The sequence below is a fragment of the Megalobrama amblycephala genome, linkage group LG4 (assembly GCF_018812025.1).
Source record: "Megalobrama amblycephala isolate DHTTF-2021 linkage group LG4, ASM1881202v1, whole genome shotgun sequence".
In the NCBI taxonomy this organism is placed as follows: domain Eukaryota; kingdom Metazoa; phylum Chordata; class Actinopteri; order Cypriniformes; family Xenocyprididae; genus Megalobrama; species Megalobrama amblycephala.
Genome location: NC_063047.1, coordinates 54,439,029 through 54,460,066, shown reverse-complemented (window position 1 = coordinate 54,460,066; position 21,038 = coordinate 54,439,029). Strand labels below are relative to the sequence as shown.

The following is a 21,038-nucleotide window of genomic DNA, read 5'->3' as shown; positions in this document are numbered from 1 at the left end:
TAAAGTCATTATGGTGCCCTGGTGGCCTGTATACAGTAGCCAGCACAAATGTCAACTTACATAATGTTACATAAAGCTGTCACGATCACCAGTGAGAGTGCCCTATCAGCCACTAGAGGGCACTCCATCCCGGACTCTCATTTCCCACAGAGACAGCTGGGTGCAATGACATGGTGATAATGAGTCCGGGGAGTGCGTTATGGGTAATGTAGTGAATGCAATGGGTGGAAATGAGAGTCCGGGATGGAGTGCCCTCTAGTGGCTGATAGGGCACTCTCACTGGTGATCGTGACAAAAGCACCATCACTTCAAAGGAATTATATTTGAAATTCTTTTGAATGATTCTGAATATATTACTATAAATTACAGCAACACCTCCCCCTTTGCCTTTCTGTCGAGGATTGTGTCGATAATCATAACCTTGAGGACTAGATTCATTTAAAGTAATGTAATCGTCTGGTTTTAGCCAGGTTTCTGTCAAACACAGCAAGTCTAGTTTATTGTCTGTGATAATTTCATTTACAATAAGTGCTTTTGAAGAAATAGATCTAATATTCAGTAACCCAAGCTTTATCATTTGTTTATCTGATTTATCTGTGATTTTCATTTTTTGAACATCAATTAAATTTTTACCCTTAAAAGGTTTCGGAAGTGTTTTGTATTTACTAGTTCGAGGTACAAACACAGTCTCTATGTGATAATATCTAGTTGTCAGTTAAAGGTGCAATATATTCTCTTCAGAAACATTTTTTGTTATGCTGCTTGAAAGTCTCTTCATATCCTGATAGCAATCACTATGTTAAGCGGTCTAAATGTATTTTTATAAATATATATCAACTGTGGAAGGTGTAGGACCATAAAGTCCGAACGGTCCGATAGCATCTGTTCCCTGTCAGTCAATGTGTGTTTGCGGAGTCAGAGCAAGAATGACAGGAAAACAGCAACAACCTAACTTTCCTTCCGAACTGACAACAAGTGGCACTGGAAAAGTATTGAGCAAAAGAAAGCCAGACTACAACTGGGCTACAACGAAAAAAGGCTGGATCATAAGAGCTAAAACCCCAAATTAATATCAGTGTTGCTTTTCCACACTGGAAACAACTGCATTAGTCAAATGGTCTTAAAGATGATGCCATGGTTGCAGTATTTCTTTTGGACAGGCAGATACATGGTATGATTTGATTTTGGTGTGTTTTGATAGTAACGCATAAAGTAGCATATACAGGATTGGGCAAAGATACATTAAAATGTATTTTAAAATAAAATACCAAATACCTTAATTTTAAGTTTATCAAAATAAACTACAAAATACAGCAGCCACACCATGTATCAAAATAAACTACTGTATTTTTGTATTTTAAAAATACTAAAAAATACTTTTACAAGGGAGCATGAAATTTCTCTGCAAACCTTCCATCAATTGGCCTATTTAATCCATCCCTTCACCATTACATTGACTGTTTGATAACAACAGCTTTTCTCTGCCCAAGTCATGCATAAATCTGACATATGCAACCAGTAAATTTTTCAAACATTTTTCAAAATCCATGAACACTTTTGTCATTCACTATCTGCAAAACACTATATTTGCAGCACATTGTTCCAATGCTAAAACACTGCTTTCAAAACTGATAAAAGCACATTCAAATCAGAATGATAGCAAACTGTACATTTCTGCAATTATAGATAAATATATATTAAATATATTATAATTATTATATTATATAAAATCTTAGCAGAATATTTATAATGAAATTAAATAATTATTCCAAACAAAACTAATTACAAATTCATTCCATACATTTACCAAAGTGCTTGTCATGTAGGGTCGTGGGGAGGTTGGAGTCTTTCCCAGCATCTCGGGTTGTAGGCAGGAAAACACCCTGGACAGATGGCCAGTCCATCACAGGGATGAAACATACACACATTCATAATCACATTCACACCTACAGGCAAATGTACAGTCTCCAATTCACCTGTCCTGTATGTCTTTGGATTGTGGGAGAAACTGGAGCACCAGAGGAAACCAACGTCAACATGGGGAGAACATACAAACTCCACACAGAAAGACTCCTGAAACAGCTGGGACTCCAATACTGCCACACGTCATTATATAGCCATATTTCTGATGTTTTTTGTTTGTTTTTGTAATTATTGCTTCATGAATTTGTTTTGTTTTATTTCAAATCTTTATTTTTTGCAAGTAAATTACTATATGTAAAGATACAGACAAAACAAATGGCTGCATTTCTCATTGATTCTTTATGCTGTAATACAGTCAGTAAAATGAAAAGATGTCTTTTCCTGTAATGAAATACTTGTTTATGTGAAAAATCATTTAAACTTCAAAGATCAAAGTTCATCATTTATATAATGCTCTCTGTTGTTAGTGTTTTTTAGGTAAGTATGTTATGAATGACGTGTATGTTTCTGAATGAGAACTGTTGCCATGCAGAGTTATGGTAGAACAAGCTTATTTTGAGACATATATGAAGTGTTTTATTGGTCTGAGTGAGTTTTGGAGGTGAGATTAACTGTTTGGCCAAGATTCATGTTGATAAAGCAGACTGAGAAGAGTTGTGAAAATGGTCAATAAAGCAGACTATGAAGAGTTGTGAAAATGGTCAATACTCTCAATTATGATTTCAAGACTTATATTTAATTTATTATTCATCAATATAAAGTGGTCCTAGTACAAAAAAAAAGCTAAATGAATTATTTGCATTTTAAATGCTTTTATAAAATAAAAAAAGAACTATCGAAAGTTTAATCTCGGCCAACATTGTGTGTCTCTGTGGGTCGGTCAATACGGTAGAGGAGCTCAGCAGGGAGGAAGTATCCCAGGTACTCCACAGTGTTTGGGGTAGTATCTATGTAGTAATGGCCCCCCTCACCATGGTGACTGAAGCCATGGGTATGCTCCACTCTCAGGTCAAGACCCTGTGAATTGTGCACAACAGAATTTAAATTGGGAACAGACTTTAGCTAAATATTAAGCAAAGATTCAAAATAATATTGTCAGAAAAATGGAGGATATGACATTGTTACTGGTTTGGTACTCACGGGGTCTTTGGACACCATGACAGTTTGAAAGATTAGTGGTGCACTGACTTCAAAATGCCTGAGCCAGTTATCAACATCCTCACTGGTGTTTAGAGGGCAGATAGAGAATGCACGTGGCTTAAAGACAGAGCAGTGAAATGTTTATGTTCACATACTGTATAAGTAGCTCCCATAATTTATGTTGTAACGTTTCTATTTTAAGTTTAATCATAGTTCAAGTTACCTTATTCTATAAAGTTTAACAGTGACTGCTTTCAAGGACTATGTACAGTACCATTCAAAAGTTTGGGATCTGTAAGATTTTTCAATGTTTTTGAAAGGTCTGCTCACCACAGCTGCATTTTTTTTTTTTTGGGGGGGGGGGGTCTTAAATTGAACTATTATTCAAGACTGGCTTTGTAAAAAAACAGACAATGCTTTTTTTAACCTTAGAAGGCTGATGAACAATTTACACCTTGTCTGACTCATTTGTGGCAGAGGCCCTGATCTCTCTCGATGTCGAGAAGGCTTTTGACTGTGTTGAGTGGGACTATTTTTTATTCATTAAAAAAATTGGGTTTGATGATAAATGTGTGCCCTGGTTAAGATTATGATTTTCTGACCATCTGTTCAAGATATTAGCAAAAAAAGCCATTTTTCATATCTCATGACCTGTAGATGGCATTGTTCCCAAATTTGGCATGGGCCCTATGATCTTGGTTCTGATGAAGTGTACCAATTTTTGTTTTTATTGCTCAAAGTTTGGCTGAGATACAACTTCTGAACCAATTTTGGGTTGGCCTTGTTAACTTCACAACATCATAACTTTTTTTTTATTACTCTTATATAAAACGTCTCAGGTTACGTATGCAACCATGGTTCCCTGAGAACAGGGAACGAGACTCTGTGTTTACCGCTTTGGGGAACATTACACGTGATCTGATGTCTTAAAGCCAACTATCCAACAACTCCAGTCTCCATTGGCCGGTGGAAACCTATGACGTAATATGGCGCGACCCGGAAGTATATAAGGAGCACCTAGAGAATCAGACAGTATCTTATCGTCTTGAGGAACTGTTCAGCAGGCAGCCCAAGGCATGGCATGGCAATGCAGAGTCTCGTTCCCTGTTCTCAGGGAACCATGGTTACATATGTAACTTGAGACGTTCCCTTTTGAAAGGGAATTCAACTCTGCGTTTACCGCTTTGGGGAATGATATACCCACGCCGCCATGCTCGAGGAGAGTGCATGCCAAAGATGGCTAGACAAACGTCCGGTAGTTTCGAAAGAAATGCCATAAGCAACTCACCCTTGGGTCACACAAGGCTGTCAGTGACAGCATTCCCTACGGCCAACAGCCCAAGCTAAGCCTAAAAGAGGCCTTCCACAGAAAGCCTTCCAAGGCTGCTCAGAGCTTCTGGGACCAACATTTCCGTGGAAAAGTGGTCCCTTAAAGGGAATGTGGCCAGGAAACCGAAAGGAACCCCGGTCAGTCACTAGAGGGGAATGAAGTCACCCCCAATGCCACCAGGGAGGCCGACCTGATCTGACGAAGGAAAAACTTAGTCTTGGCCAACCCTGTCTGAATACAGAATCTCAAAAACGCATTGTTCAGAGAAGAGAGCAGGTAAGAGTGACTGCGAACGAGCAGTAAGCAACTCAAACCCACGCGTAGAGATGGGCATCCTGGAGAACAGAACTCAGCTGAGTGCTATAAACCCTCATATTGAGGGGAGTATAATCAGCTCATCCTAGGATCTACTATGTGTCTGACTAAATGCACTGAGGAGGCTGTGCGCTAGGGAACCCTGATACAGGGGAGCACAAACCAGCCTGGGGCTGATCTCAATAGGAGACTTCATAGAAGTCTACAACCAATGATCAGCTTAGGGAGCTAAGCACAATTACGTCAACAACCCAAAGGGGAAGTACGAAGCTTACCTAACAGATAGACTATACTGTAGGCACATAATCATGGAGGCCGGGAAGGGGCCTACAGCATGACTAGAGTTCTGCATAAAGAACTACATAACACCAGAATACACAATCACAAAGTGGTATTCCAAGGGTGGCCTACAAGGCCGCACCCCTGAAATCTTGCTTGCTGGGAGCAAGAACGACCACATGACTTAGTAACTGTGAGTGCCTACATAACAGTCCATCCAACACAATCCACAATCCAGCAGTGCACTCTGTAAAAGAACCTTTTTACTCTCTAAGCGAGAGGAGTGCAGCGTACGCCATCATGTGCTAAGGAAGGCCCCGCGGGGCCTGTAACCTCAGCTAGACACGTGGCATCAGCTCGTGGCAGTGTTATCAAGCTCCAGGCGAGACAAATAACCGAACCGCAAAGGAGGTTAATCAGTCACCCAGGGCCCTGGCCAACCAGCAGCATTTAACTCCCTCGGGTTGGCGGTCACGCCGGCGATACCACCTCGGTTTTTTTCTTACCAGTGTGAAAGAGACTCAAAATACTCTGTCAATGTTGCACATACAATTAAGAGTTATACACCATTTTAATCTGTGGAATATCTTCTTTTATTTGTGTACACTCAGAGTAAAAACAAAATGTTGTGCTTTTTGCAAAATAAAGAAAACTAACATTATGCGTGATCTGTCATCTCCCTCTGAACGAAGTCTGATCTGATAGTTCTCAGAAAATGAACTGTAACTTAGTGAATACTAATCACAGAAAAATTAGACTTATGTCTAACAGGGTTCCCGCAGGGTCTTAAAAAGTCTTAAAAAGTCTAAAATTCGGAACTTTAAATTTAAGGCCTTAAAAAGTCTTAAAAACGGCCAGATTTTCATCCGAGGTCTTAAATTTCATTTTGTCACGTGTAAAAATTTTTTTTTACCCATTTCCAGAAATGTTACCTGCTGAAAGTTATTACAAAGTAGCAAAAAAGTGGCAAGTCGTAGTTCTTTCTGGGGTATATTGGTGTTGGTATACGCACTGATAAAACTACAAATCCTGTGATAAATGCAATACCTGCCCGCGAAATACGTTTGCCTCTGCGTCTTTCAACGGAGGCGATTTCTAACGGAGTTACTTTCAACGAGACATGGCTAATCACAGCGATTTCTGCTGTTTGTTACAAGCGGTACCCAGCTCCATGTACGAGGCTCACTGCAAACTTTGCAAAAAAAATAAAAAATCAATCAGGTATTCTGGGTGTGAAGGCGCTGGAGTCACACGCCAGAGCGGAGAAACACAAGCTAGCCGCAAAATGTCTTCAGCGGACTCGGCCAATTAGCCTCACCACTGCCGTCGTCCTCCTCAATGCCTGGTCCCTCCGGTCTCCAGCGCAATATCATCGCAGCTCCGTCGAACAACCTTCAGGGAACTTTCGGATCGACTGACACATCGAAAGCCGAGGTGCTTTGGATACTACACACGGTGACTAAACGGCACTCATTTAATAGCAACAGTGAGATTAGCGATCTCTTCCAAGTCATGTTCCCTGATTCAGTATTCGCGAAGACGTACTGCAGGCCCAACAAGATCACTTATGTGGTGAGATTTGGATTGGGGGAGTTTATAAAGGGGGAACTGATTCGTACTCTTACCGGGCCGTATGTCGTAATGTTCAATGAAAGCCACCAGGACCAAGCAGCTTGACATCCACATTCGTTTCTGGAACAATGGAATTGTTAAGTCGAGGTACCTGGGCTCACAGTTCATGGGACAGTGCGGGACACACACACACACATCAGATAATGATTGATAGATAGATAGATAGATACTCTAATTATCCCGAGGTAAGTATCTATCGATCTAACATGGATTATCCGGTGTGTGTGTGTGTGTGTGTGTGCGCGCGCTACATTGGTTGTTACCTGGGTTGGAGTAGCCTGTTCAATCTCTATTAGGCTATTAATATTCTGTTTTGTAATGTTAATAAATATGAGATGAAATCTATTCTATTTGAGGGCAAGTTTGTTTTAGACTATTTTCATTTTGGGCCTAAGGTTTTGGGCATTTGGCACATTGTGGTGTGTGGAAGGTTACTAATGTGATTGCTTTATCTGTAAATTAAATTAATGCTTTTTCAATGACTGTCACAGACACGTCAGGTTCCACCTCACTCCCTTACCCACGCACTCAATCACCAGCCTACTAATCACCGCCACCTGAAGGTCATCAACACCATCATGACCGCCTGCATATAAACCCCACACTCACACACACTCACTGTCCGGTCTCGTTTGCACTACAACTCAATGTATGCTTACCTCAAGGACTCCAGACACTATACTTACCTGCTTCATTCGTCTCCATCGTCTCCTTTGTCTCCAGTACTCCTCGTGTTCCTACCTGCCTGTGTGTGTGAGTGTCTCTGCCATCCGTCTCCTACGCCAGCCTCCATCTGCACCTGAAATACAACGAAAGGACAGTATTACCTTCTCATTCACATCCAAGAACTGCTTTATCATCACTCCCTTACCTGTTGCTCTGCTGATTACTTCAATAAACATCCATAACTGCTTTTATATCTGCCTCCGGTGTCTCTATCATAACAGAAGACCGGACCATAACAGCATTCATCAGCATGAGCATCACCGACCCGTTCCAGGAGCTCGTGGACGCACTGCGCCGAGCACTCACCCCACAGCCACCATCACCGTCATCCACCACCGCTGCAGCTTCCGCACCCACCATCACCGCTCCTTCTCCAATGTTTACCGCCAGTCCCATGGCCAAACCGGCGCCCTACTCTGGATCGGCGGAGGAATGCAGCGGATTTCTCCTTCAATGTGAGCTGGTCCTGGAGATGCAACCGCACCTCTACCCCACCGACACGGCTAAAATCGCGTTCATAATCTCCCAACTGCAAGGTAAGGCCCTTCAATGGGCGGATTCACTCTGGACTCAGAAAGGCTCTGTTGTAAAGTCATATTCGGCGTTCGTCTCTCACTTCCGTGAGGTCTTCGGGAAACCTCTGACAGATTCTTCGACTGGTGAGAAGCTTTACAATCTAAAACAAGGAAATAACACCGTTTACGAATATGCCTTGCAGTTCAGAACGCTAGCCGCCACCAGCGGATGGAATGAACAAGCCCTCATCACCACCTTTCGTCAAGGATCGGAGCCTAATGTGCGGTTGCATCTCGCTGCATACGAGGACTCCATAGGACTCGAACGCTTCATCCAACTCGCCATCCGCGTGGGTTCTCGTATGTAGTCGTGTCTCCTCGAGCACCAGGGCCAGTCACTCTCCAACATCCTCCTCCGTCGATCCGAACCCGTCAGCCCTCCAGAACCAGCAAGTGAACCAATGCACGTGGATCATTCACGTCTAACTGCTGCTGAAAGACAGAGAAGGCTGACCCTGAATTTATGCTTATACTGTGGATCTCCGGGGCATGTAATCTCCACATGCCCAACTCGTCCTCCTCGGCCCGTGGTGAGTGCTATCATTCCCTCCATTCAAAAGATGAAACCACTCACTACTATTGTAAACCTTACTGCTGCTAATGCCTCTGTTCCAGTGGTGGCGCTCCTCGATTCAGGGTCAGCAGGAAATTTAATCTCCGGCGCCCTCTGTCGATACCTCAAGCTCAAGACCTCTCCGTCTCCGATTAATTACCAGGTCCACTCCATCACGGGCAAACCCCTGAGCCGTAAGACTATCCGTCGTTGTGTGGGTCCTCTCCAACTACAAGTGGGTATACTTCATACGGAGAACATCCATCTGCTGGTTCTGGAGGAGTCCACCGCTGACATGGTTCTAGGGCGTGACATGGTTCTTCAAGTCCTGAAGTGGGGCGACCACTGTTTCTCCAACTGCTTCCCAGTACTTCCAGTTCCAAGATCTCCACTCTCCAAGACTCTCTCCATTAATGCCACGTCCATCGAAAGTCCTGTAGAGAAGCGCTCTGTGGATATCCCACCTGACTACGCCTCCTTCAGTGACGTCTTCTGCCCGCAACGCGCCTCCAAGCTACCTCCACACCGGCCATGGGACTGTGCCATCGATCTGTTACCGGGTGAGCCAGTGCCCAGGGGACGCATCTACCCCCTGTCAATACCGGAGGAGTAGGCCATGGAGGAATACATCAAAGAGGCCCTAAACCAAGGATACATCCGCCCGTCTACTTCCCCTGCTGCTTCAAGTTTTTTCTTTGTGGCAAAGAAGGACGGAGGCTTGCGGCCCTGCATCGACTACCGTGCCCTCAACAAGATTACCATCAAGTTCCGCTATCCACTTCCCCTCGTCCCAGCGGCCCTGGAACATCTCTGTGGTGCCACTGTGTTCACCAAGCTGGACCTCTGCAGCGCGTATAACCTCATCCGGATACGCGAGGGGGACGAGTGGAAGACCGCCTTCGTCACGCCCACCGGCCATTATGAATACCTGGTCATGCCGTATGGCCTGGTCAACGCCCCCTCCGTATTCCAGGATTTCATCCACGAGGTGCTCCGGGAGTTTCTCCACAAGTTTGTGCTGGTGTATAATGAAGACATCCTCATTTACTCCCGGAGCTTGGCCGAACATCACCACCACGTTGCGGAGGTCCTCCAACGCTTACGGCAATACCACCTGTTCCTCAAAGCAGAGAAGTGCTCCTTCCACCAGCCCTCTGTCCATTTCCTGGGGTACGTGATTGATCACAGTGGCATCCGGATGGACGAGGGGAAGGTCTCCGCAATCCAGACCTGGCCAACTCCAACAACCATAAAAGAACTCCAACGCTTCCTCGGATTCTCCAATTTCTACCGTCGCTTCATCAAGAATTACAGTATCATCGTCAGCCCACTCACCAACTTGCTACGTCAACAGCCCAAGTCTCTGTCCTGGTCCCAACCTGCCACCAACGCATTTGAGACCCTCAAGAAAGCCTTCACCACCGCTCCCCTCCTCGTCCACCCTAACCCAGGCTTACCTTTCGGTTACCAACCCCCACTGTTCCCCTGGGACGGGGAACCCTCCAACGTTCCGGCAGTCGACTACTGGTTCCGGGAGAGCGAGAGGGTTTGGGACTCAGCACACCACCAACTGCAGAGAGCCCTGCGCAGACGCAAGATGGCAGCTGACCTTCGGCGCTCCGATGCCCCTACCTACCAACCGGGGCAGAAGGTCTGGCTGTCCACCAGAGACATCAGTCCCCGCTTCATTGGCCCGTTCACCATCATTCGACAGATCAACCCAGTCACGTACCACCTCCAACTCCCTGCACAGTATAAAAGAATTCATCCCACGTTCCATGTCTCACTATTAAAGCCTCACCACCCTTCTGTTCTTCCTTCCACAGAACCTGACGTGGCAGCCGTCGAGCCCCCCCTTCCACTCATCCTGGATGATGGTACTGCCTACGTGGTTCGTGAGATTCTGGATTCCCGGTGCCGTGGTGGTCTACTGGAGTACCTGGTTGATTGGGAAGGCTATGGCCCCGAGGAACGCTCATGGGTCCCCAAGAATGATATCCTTGATCCTAATCTGTTACAGACTTTCCACACCAACCACCCGGACAGACCTGCCCCACGCCCTAGAGGACGACCACCATGACGTCGGGGTCTTCGGCCCTCAGGAGCGGGCCGTGGGGGGGGGGGGGGGGGTACTGTCACAGACACGTCAGGTTCCACCTCACTCCCTTACCCACGCACTCAATCACCAGCCTACTAATCACCGCCACCTGAAGGTCATCAACACCATCATCACCGCCTGCATATAAACCCCACACTCACACACACTCACTGTCCGGTCTCGTTTGCACTACAACTCAATGTATGCTTACCTCAAGGTGTCTCTGCCATCTGTCTCCTACGCTAGCCTCCATCTGCACCTGAAATACAACGAAAGGACAGTATTACCTTCTCATTCACATCCAAGAACTGCTTTATCATCACTCCCTTACCTGTTGCTCTGCTGATTACTTCAATAAACATCCATAACTGCTTTTATATCTGCCTCCGGTGTCTCTATCATAACAATGACTGAATTCATTGAAATAAAATGATTTTTTCAGAATTTCTTTGATTTGAATATTTTTTGGTAGTGCATCGTGTAGGTCTTAAATTTCAATCTTTATGGTCTTAAAATGTCTTAAAAAGGTCTTAAATTTGACTTACTGAAACCTGCATGAACCTGGTCTAAAGAAACGTTGAAATGTCAGGTTTTAAATTGTGCAAGTCAATTCGAAAACAAAAATTCAGTGTTTATGTAATCTGTATGAAAAAAGAGCCATGTCAGAAGTCCGTGATTCAGCTCATTATCCGCTAATGCGGCCACGCCCCAGAGTGAGCGCTATTCAACGCAAATTCTGAGGCAATACATGTATACATCGTCTCAATCGTGTATTTATTGTCTTGAAAAGTGTTTATCTGCATATTATAGCGATCTCTGGAAGCCTCTGTTAGTTCATTAGTTCCTGGAGAGTCACATGGTTGTTCTTCTTTTAGGAGGCATTTGTGGACTAAATGTGTACAGAGCGCCCTCCGGCTGCAAGTATGAATTGAAAACACAGTATCCAGCATTCATAGTGATGACAATAAATATTGAATAAATATTACTCCTCTGTATAGAAAATTGACATAAACATATGAGAATCCATCAATATTTCTCCAAATTTGCATGCTTTTAAGCTAAAAGGCTATATGAAATGCCATAGAGGTAACATAATTGTTCAGACACTTTGCATGACAGAAATACATTACATTTTAAAGTATATAATAGAATACCATTATTTTAAATTGTAATAATATTTCACAGTATTGCTGTTTTTTCTGTATGTTATTACATACAGTTAAAACATATAGTGTTAACTTACTGTATTTCATGATATCCTTTATTCATTAATTCTGTGTTATGAGTTTATTCCGTGCCCATTCACTGATTGTGTGAGGATGTATGACGCCGTGATTATGTAGTTGTGTGAACTTGAATGTATATATAAGTTTACATACATGGCATGCATGAAATTGGAGTATTTACATTACCAGCACATCATTCAAAACTGTTTTGTGTGAGTGTGAGACTGTATGCATGTGTACATAATTTGTATTCATCAGTGTTGAAATTGATTCAAGTAAAAACGGTGAAGAAGCATAGCGTGTGTAAGTTTATTCATTTAATATAATCATTTACAGAGCCTATTACAATGTTGAACTCCATCATATCGCCAGGATGATAATCCTCCAGTCTAAAATGAACGCGTTTTTCGACGCAGATGCAGAAGTGAAGTCCCGTCTCTTCACCTGCACAAAACAAACCCCGGCACAGAAGATAGCAGCGTAGTTTTTCTTGTTAGTAAACCTCTGTACTCGATGTCCTGACAGGCTGAAGTTTGTGCAACCTCCACAAACACAATAATTTACCATTACGATGATAAATAGAATACACTGAATCAACACAGAGCTCTGCGAACATCTCCCTGTAGTGACGTAAAATGACGCGACGCTGAAAAAAAAGCGTTTTTTACAGAGACCGTCACTTTATCTACTAAATTAATGCCCTTATGTCTCGCAAAACATTTTTAAACCCTGCAGTACCTTTTTATATGGTATTTTTGTACAAGGTTATATATTCATCTCGAAAAAAATGTTAAACCTGCAATATGCACTTTAACTCTTAACAAGAGGAGTGTAACTCCGCCACAGTACTCCAAGAGAGGCCTGACCTAAGGCCTACTCAAACAGAGGTGGGCACCTCTGTGGGTAACCACACAGAACTGTGCCAACATGTAACTGAAGGGAGGCCCTAGCGGGGCCTTCAACTTCGACACGTGGCGTCAGCTAGTGGACATCATGACAAAACCAACCAGCGGGCCATGTACTCAGAAACATCTTTATACTTAAAGCAAGAGGAGTACACACTCCGTCACAAAACTCTACGAGAGGCCTAACCTAGGGCCTACTCTTACAGAGGTGGGTGTGGCCGATGGTGGTTTAATCATATAAGACCAACATACACACTGTGCCAACATGTGATATGAAAAAGGAGGCCTGGTGGAGCCTACTACTTTTTAAACACACAAAGCATCAGCTAGTGGTCTTAAGTTCACAGGGGACCAGGTCTAGACCCAGAAGAAACCTATGGGTAACTAAGGAAGGCCTATAAGGCCTAACACCTCAGACAGACACGAGCATAAACCTGTGGAAGTACTAGCATACGTGAGCAAAACTCATGATATTCAACCAACAGCGCCTATAATACAAACTGTAGCTAGAAGGAGGCTAAATAACAAAAAAGCCAACAACCCCTGTAGCTATAAGTAAAATGGCTGCTTATGGTAACGATCACAAAGGGAGTTAAACAGAGATAAAATAAAATACAAATCTCAACACTCAACCTGAGTGTGCAATCCAACAGGTGATGCACTCAGTGAAACACACTAACCCTAAACGGGGAGTACAAACACACACCACGTTCTTAAATAGAGGCTAGTTACAGCCTACTATCATAGAAACGGGTGCTAACCTGTGGCAGCACCAGAGTAATGCTCACATAAATATGTAGGGGTAAGGCTTTAGAACCCAAAGCAACTGAATGCTTTGTACATACATGCCATCCACACAGGATAAATGTTCTCACCAAACAGATCTGAAAAACTGTGCTGAACCCTAGAGAACGGAAGCTAAAAACTAGCACCGTAACTCAAGCTTGAATACAAATTCAAGGGGTCCAGGGGAACATGATATAGCATGATAAAGGTTCTAGAAAGTGGGGCCTAGCATACACTGCATGACTTATCTACGCAAAGATAAGGGCCTACCAACTGAGATACAGCACCAAGAAGGTTAATGACAGCCTATAACCTTAGCTGTTAAACTTAGCTATAACACCTACATAATAAATGAGGGGGAATGGGCATACGGCCTAGCGACTCCCTCAGGAGGAGGCCAGAACTAGGAACTATACAACCTTACAAGGGATAGTAATTTTACATAATGGGTGATTTAAAACAAAACACCTAACCTAGTTCTAGCCTAGGCCGCTAAATATGGCCTACGGGCCACACAGGCCTGGGCTTCACTTTAAATCTTCTAAAATATGAGGAGAAAAGGAAAGCACTACAAGCCAAACAGTGCCAGGCGGCCGGTTAAGGCCGTCCTACACATAAATAACTGAAGTGACGAGTGCTAACTCAAACCAAACTAACAGTATTAGCTGAGAAGCTACTCTAACATAGGAGGCTACAAAATAGCGGCCATAATGCGGCCTGATTATGAAAACTAGCCAACCTAATGATTAAGTTATTTTGCCAAAAAAAATACCTCTAACTTTACTGACTACATGCTCAGGAAAGTTATACAGGAAAAACAAGGTCTACACTTTTTATATAAACAAAAATATAGACCCAGCTTACCTTCCTGTGGCTTGTAGAATGAAGATTTCTCCTCCTTATTTTCTTGCATGAAGAAGTATGAAATCAAAAGTTCTTTTAAGCTTAAAAGCACTTTTCACTATTAAGCCAGAAGGTGGCCTTATAAAAATATTATCAAAGGCCCAGCCGTCAGCCTGACTGTTAAAGAAGCACCTGAGCATGTAAAATGAAACCAAAAATCAGGAGGCGGAGGAAGAAGGGGCAAGGGCAAATGCAATTTTTAGTTTTAGTACATTTAGTTCACCTGATTCCTTTCTTTATGTTGATCACATTCAACATCTTACATCGAAACTCTGCTCAGTACAGTAGTGGCCATTTTGAGAAGTACAGTATTCCCTTTTTTTCACTACTCCTCCTTTAAATGTTGCCCAATTCTTACGAAAATTGGCTCAGATCATCTTTGGACCAAGCTGCACAGAAATGACTAAACAGATTTTTTTTCATCTATCTTCAAAAGTGATGACGCGAACTTAACAAGGTCGATCTGAAATTGGTTCAGAGGCTGTATCTCAGCCACACCTTGAGCAATCAAAACGAAAATTGGTATGCTTCATTGGAACCATGATCTGAGGGTCCATGTTAAATTTGGGAACAGTGACACCTATAGGTCATGAGATCTGATTTTTTTTTTTTTTTTTTGCTGATGCTGCAGTTTTTCAGAACATGATCTAGGTGTCAGATCATGATCTTTGTGACAGTGGATTCCTTGTAAGGCCTATATGTGCCAAATGTGGGGATACTGATTTTGCCAGGATCGGATGAACCATCGGGATGCCATTTTGAATTTTGTCATAAATTGCAATATCTTTTAAACAATTTGACATATCGGCACAAAATTCAGAAGGTATCATCATCAGACACCTAACCGTCTCATACCTGAGAAGTTTGAACACAGCACCACCTAATGTTCCAGAGATATAAGGATTTTTGCAAAACCCTTAAAGCTTTGTCCAAAATTTGTATTCTCAATGTTTTGTTTCCTGGCTAATGTCGATTCTGACGTTGTGTCATTTGTCTTTTTGCTTAAATGTACCCATCCACCATACTGAAGTAAATGAAAAACTTTTTTCGTTACTCCTCATACAAATTTTGTCCAAAATTGGCTTAGATGATCTTTGTACCGAGCAGCACAGAAATGACCGAATAGATTTTTCATATTCGCTACCGTTCCCGAAACTTGCTTGTGTTAGTCGTCTTATGTTAGTTAGCTTAGCATGATAATTGGTTAATTGTAAAAGTTGCTTCTGTTCCAGACATTGAGTCTTTCTGAGAATGATCTAAACTGAACTTATTAAAAATATAACATGGGTGCATTTCTACAAAAATTCTTCATTTCGAATTGATTCTTACTTGAACTATGGAACTTCAGCATCTGGGTGAACACACATCTTCCCAGTGGTGCAACAAGATGAGTGACAGGCGCCTGGCCCAGAGAGACCCGTGTAGGATAACTTTATAAATGCTGTGTAATGCTGTGTCATTTCGATTCCTTTATAATCTGGGTAAACTTTGTACTAACCTTTCTTACTCAAGAATTAGAAATAAGTGTGTTTTTGTTCATACTATGTTCATTCTCATCTAAACTTTTGTACATTTTGTGTTCATTCTCACCTATACTTCTGAACCATTTGTTTTTCATCTACATTACATTTCTGCCGTTTTTGCTCTATATGCAGCTATATTTATTTATAATTATTGTTATTTAAATGTATATATTTTTAAATGTATTATTATTATTTTCATTATATTTTCCTTGTATTTTCATTATTTTCATAGTATTTGAGTCTCTTGGTGCAAGCATTCATAATCTTTTTTTGTAACTGACTCTAACTGTGACTGTTGTATTGTCTTTTTTCTTCTTTTTGTAACACTTTGATTGAAAATTATCAATAAAATAGTTAAACTAAATTAATTAATTTAAAACTAACTTTTATATTTTAGTATATTTTCTATTTGTATATATTCTATTTCTGAAATTGAAATCTTGAATCTTACTTACCCAAACTTTTGAATGCTATTGTACAACCGTAGAAATGATGGAGAAAGACCTTCTTTACAGATGTGTTATAAATGAAATTATATTTTGTAAATATCTTCTTTTATGTTCCACAGAAGAAAGTTTTACACTATTACAGGTTTGAAATGATATGAGGGTGGGTAAATAAGACCAACATTTTTGGGATAACTTAACACGTATGTCCATAAAAGTTTATGTAAGTTCTGTTATTGTCCATAGAATTGACAACACTTAACTATAGACTATGATGCTATGATAGTTATCCACACAAATTACAAAATCCAATAATTACTGAAATGTCTATTATTTAGAAACTGCATGCGCTAATGTATTATTTTTACTTTTTAACTTCCGTAGTCTTGTGCATTATAGGCCCTACAAATATTTAATTTTTAATTATTTTATCATTTAATTACCATGATATGGATCTTTGCCTTCCCCTTTTGTATGACGAAAGTTCCCCCCAGGGCCACGCTCTTCTCCCTATAATGTTGTTCCATGGTCTTTCTCATGCAGCTCACAAGACTGTCCTCTCCAGTCCTTCTGCAGGCTCTCACCTCAATGACCTGCAATGGTAGTTTTTTTTTTTTTTTTCAAACTTTGTTATATTTAAAAGTTTGGGGTGAGTATGATTTATGACACATCAACAGAATGACATCTGAAGGATTATGTGACACTTAAAACTGAAGTAATGGATGCTGAAAATTCAGCTTTGCCATCATCACAGGAATGAAATCACAAAACTTTAAAATATATTCAAATAGAAAACATTTATTTCAAATTGTAATAATACTATTTTATAGTTTTACTGTATTTTAGCTTAAATATTTGCAGCAATGGTGAGCAGACTTCTTTTAAAAACATTTAAAAAATCTTACTGCTCAAAACTTTTGAATGGTGGTGTAAAAATTCAAATCAAAACATTTGAAGTGGTTTTGGGTTCCTTTAAAAATTATTAGTAGCTCATTCCTAATAATCATTTCATCACTTATGGCCATTATCAAAGGAAAAACTCCATGTAGTAACTCAATCACAGTACTGAGGTTGTACAGAGATGCAAAGTCCCCATGGTTCTTACCTTTCCAGGTTTGCCTTCACATGCATAAAGGTTTGCGAGGAGGCCAAAGTCACAGTCATGAAACCTGTCACTGTATTTTTCCTGTACACATTTTCCATTCACTGGATTGATGGTGGAAAAATAACTGCCATTCACCGCAGGTCTCCCCTCAGCTTCAGTCACCACCAAAGGCATTAACTAGGACAAAACAGGACAATAAAGTGTTAAAAACCCCATTGAACTCTGCATTAAACCAAAAAGAAGAAAAATCCCGAAACTACGATGTGTAGCATTATGCAGAAGCAAGCATTTTCGTTTAACAATACCATTGCAAATTGACATAAAAAATCATCAGTACTAAAAGGACCATTCATTTTTTTAGGTCTTGAAATTCTAATGTGGAAAATTGGTTTTAGTGCAGCTATACATACCTCTCCATTTATCCCAACTGTCTTAGAGGAGACAGCACCAGCACCAAGAATAAATGCACCAGGCAGCTCAACCTCCTTGGACACAAGGTTCATGTTGTAAACCTTTGAGGGGGAAGTTTGCATCAGTTAGTTGTACAAATATGTTTCTTTCTGAAATTACATTTACAATTCATTAACGCACCTTATCCAGTCGGACCAGAGGAATCAGATAGGGTACACCTCCCACATCAGTAATACGTGGTTTGCCACAAATACCTAATAAAAGAGTAACAAGTGTTGTTTAAAGAGCCTGTTACTCCTTGACATAAACTGACTTACATCTGTACTCACCCTTGACAGGAAACCTGAAAGGCTCGTTTGTAAGATCTGGACAGTCAGTAACAGACACTTTTACATCAGAAAAATTCTTATTCAGTCCTGATTCCAGCACTGTAAAACACACAAATATATTAGTCACTATAACATATGGAAGCCCCACACCCTACAGCCCTAAAAAAGGTGTGTAGTGGTTGGGGGGGGATTAGATCCTTCCTGAGCCTATTTTTTTCTCTATCTCTCTGATTTTTTTTCTCTCTCTTAATAAAAACTTTTTTGTCTTCGATAAATTTTTTTTGGCAAGTCTGTCGAACCAGCCTTCCCTCCAATAACATTCACTCAAACTTGTTCCGGCACCTCTGTTGGAGCCTGGGGCAGAGTCTCTTTTGCAGGTTTGGAAGTGGATAATGATGACGCCACGTCTACGGCGGAGTCTGATATAAAGTGTCAGTCTCATAGACCTACAGTGGACTCCACAGCGTATTGCAGCGACATGAGCGATTTCCCTGATGCTATAGATGAGAAACTCCTCCGCATCATGACCAAGGCAGTGAATGAGCTCAGCCTGGAATGGTTTTCCCCCACTGAGCCAACCCAGATTCAATCTTTTTGTCAGCTTGCTTTCTTTCAATTGGACTGGTTTTGTGTTTATTTTTGGAATGGATCGATCATAGGCCTTATTTATCTGAGCTTATGTACCTCAGTTTTTGAGTGAAAAAAATTTGCACCGTTTATCACACTAGTGCGCTTTAATGTTTAAATATGAAATTTGTTTTGAAATGGTTTTATTTTGTTTTTATTTATTACAAAATGGCACAAAATCACACTTGTGGTGTTCCCAGTCAAAAATGACTGGCCTGCAGAAAAATAACTTATAAATCACTTGTTACACTATTTTATTACCAAACATTGGATTCAATCTTCTTGTCCATTTCTTTTGTCAAAATTAGGACAGGTTTTGTATTCATTTTTGAAACTGATTAATCGTAGGCCTCATTGATCTGAGTACACTGCATAACTTATCTACAAAAAGATATGGGCCCACCACCTGAGAAAAACAGCACCAGGGAGGCTAATAACAGTCTACAACCTTAGCTGTTAAACTCAACCAATTGCACCTACATGAACAAGGGGAATTGGGCATACGGCCTAACAACTTCCTCGGGAGGAGGCCAGAACTAGGAACTATACAACCTGACAAGGGATAGTCATACATAGGGTAGTTAACAAACATACCTAACCTAGCTCTAGCCTGGCCGCTAAGCTGCGGGCCTACAGGGCCACACGCCTAGTAAAGCCTGGGCCTCACCTCCAAATCTCATGGATAAGAGAAAGAAAACGAAGCTCACACGCAAATAATGTCAGGCGGCAGATCAAGACCAACCTAAACATAGATACTAACTAAAGTGACGAGAGCTAACTCAAACTACTCTAGCAACCAGCAGATGAGAAGCTACTCTAAACAATAGGTGGCTAGGAGGTGGCCATTTTGTGGCCTGCACAATATATCATTCTAGCCAACCTATCAAACTTCAGTTTGCCCAAAAAAAACCTTACTTTTTCTGATTACATCCAAAACCCAGGAGACGGAGGCAGAAGGACCTCCTGGACCTCCTGACATGCTCAGAAAAACTATACAGGAAAAACAAGGTCTTATTTTAAAACATAAAATATAGACCCAGCTTACCTTCCTGCGGCTCAAAGACCGAAGATTCCTATACTCCTTTTTCTCTACATGAAAGGATATAATCTAGGGTTCTTTTAAGCCTAAAAGATCCTCTCATTATCAAACCGGAAAAGCGGGTCAACATAAAAATTCTGACCATAAGAAGCATCTGAGAATGATATATTTAAATATATATACACATACATTATACATATATATATATATATATATATATATATATATATATATATATATATAGAAGGTGAAAGAAGAAGAGGAGAGGGTAGATATAATCGTTTTCCCTTATGTAGCTGGGGGATCGATTACAGATGCAACGGTGTTTACAATCGATCACCCATCTCACTCTCGCTTCTTCCCCCTCCTGTCTGTCTGGGCTCAGATACAAATCTGTACGGCTAGGGGTTTTTCCATGCCCTCCCGATCTCAAATGCGTTGATCAGGAAGGAATGGAAAGCTTATGGGAGCTGCAGCGTTCATGGACAGAAAGGAACCACTTGTCGAGCCGTCCGCACGCAGCCCCTTTCTTAACATGCTCTCACGGCAGCTGCAGCCTGCCAGAAGCACGTCCCACAAACACCAGCAGCTCCGCATAAACAGCAGCCAGAGGAGCGCGCGCTGCCAGACGCAATGATGTCAAACATGGACGTCATCCTCATCCAACAGCTCATCCTCGTCAGCCCCAGGGGAGCTGAGAGAGAATACAACTCTCTCAAACTTCCCAATGAGCTCACCTGCGAGCCCTAAGATTGCAGCTGCCGTTATGCCTCAGCACAAAAGGGGCCAGAATCACCAGGCACAGATGCGGACACCTCTTCCCTTGAGAAGAGTGCCAAACGAGAATGGAGCGTCCCTATAGGGAGACGCTCACAGTAATTAACAGAAAACACACGCCCTCAAGCACTGTCTATGCGTGCTCCTCTCCCAGACAGAAAACGCCCAGAAATGTGTATATCAAGTGTCAAAACCCTGAGACACAGATGAACACACTCTCTTGAACGTTTGTAAGGCATATTATAGAATCCCTTACCGGAGTCGAAACAATCGCGATCAGACAGAACAGTCCCGAAAGACGTAAGATACTGACTGGTTTTCTAGGTGCTCCTTATATACTTCCGGGTCACGCTATGATGATGTCATAGGCTGTCGCCGGCAAATATGATT

General features: G+C 41.8%; 1 protein-coding gene across 5 annotated transcripts in view; it reads right to left on the bottom strand.

Annotated features, from left to right (window-relative positions):
* Positions 1-710: 710 nt before the first annotated feature.
* lg4h11orf54 (linkage group 4 C11orf54 homolog) overlaps positions 711-21,038 on the bottom strand; it is a 50,802-nt gene continuing 30,474 nt past the window's right edge. The window contains exons 2-9 of one of the 5 annotated variants that reach the window (XM_048190046.1): positions 18,206-18,304; positions 18,057-18,130; positions 17,876-17,977; positions 17,466-17,642; positions 16,804-16,953; positions 3,064-3,180; positions 2,745-2,940; positions 2,477-2,678 (exon numbers count right to left, since the gene is read on the bottom strand). In XM_048190046.1, the coding sequence (XP_048046003.1) occupies positions 2,767-2,940; positions 3,064-3,180; positions 16,804-16,953; positions 17,466-17,642; positions 17,876-17,977; positions 18,057-18,130; positions 18,206-18,304 (893 nt within the window). In that variant the 3' untranslated portion in view covers positions 2,477-2,678; positions 2,745-2,766. Of the gene's footprint in view, positions 1,884-2,476; positions 2,941-3,063; positions 3,181-5,785; positions 7,419-10,782; positions 10,831-16,803; positions 16,954-17,465; positions 17,643-17,875; positions 17,978-18,056; positions 18,131-18,205; positions 18,305-21,038 lie in introns of those variants that run through there. The other 4 variants (XM_048190050.1, XM_048190047.1, XM_048190051.1 and 1 more) reach the window with 4 other exon arrangements.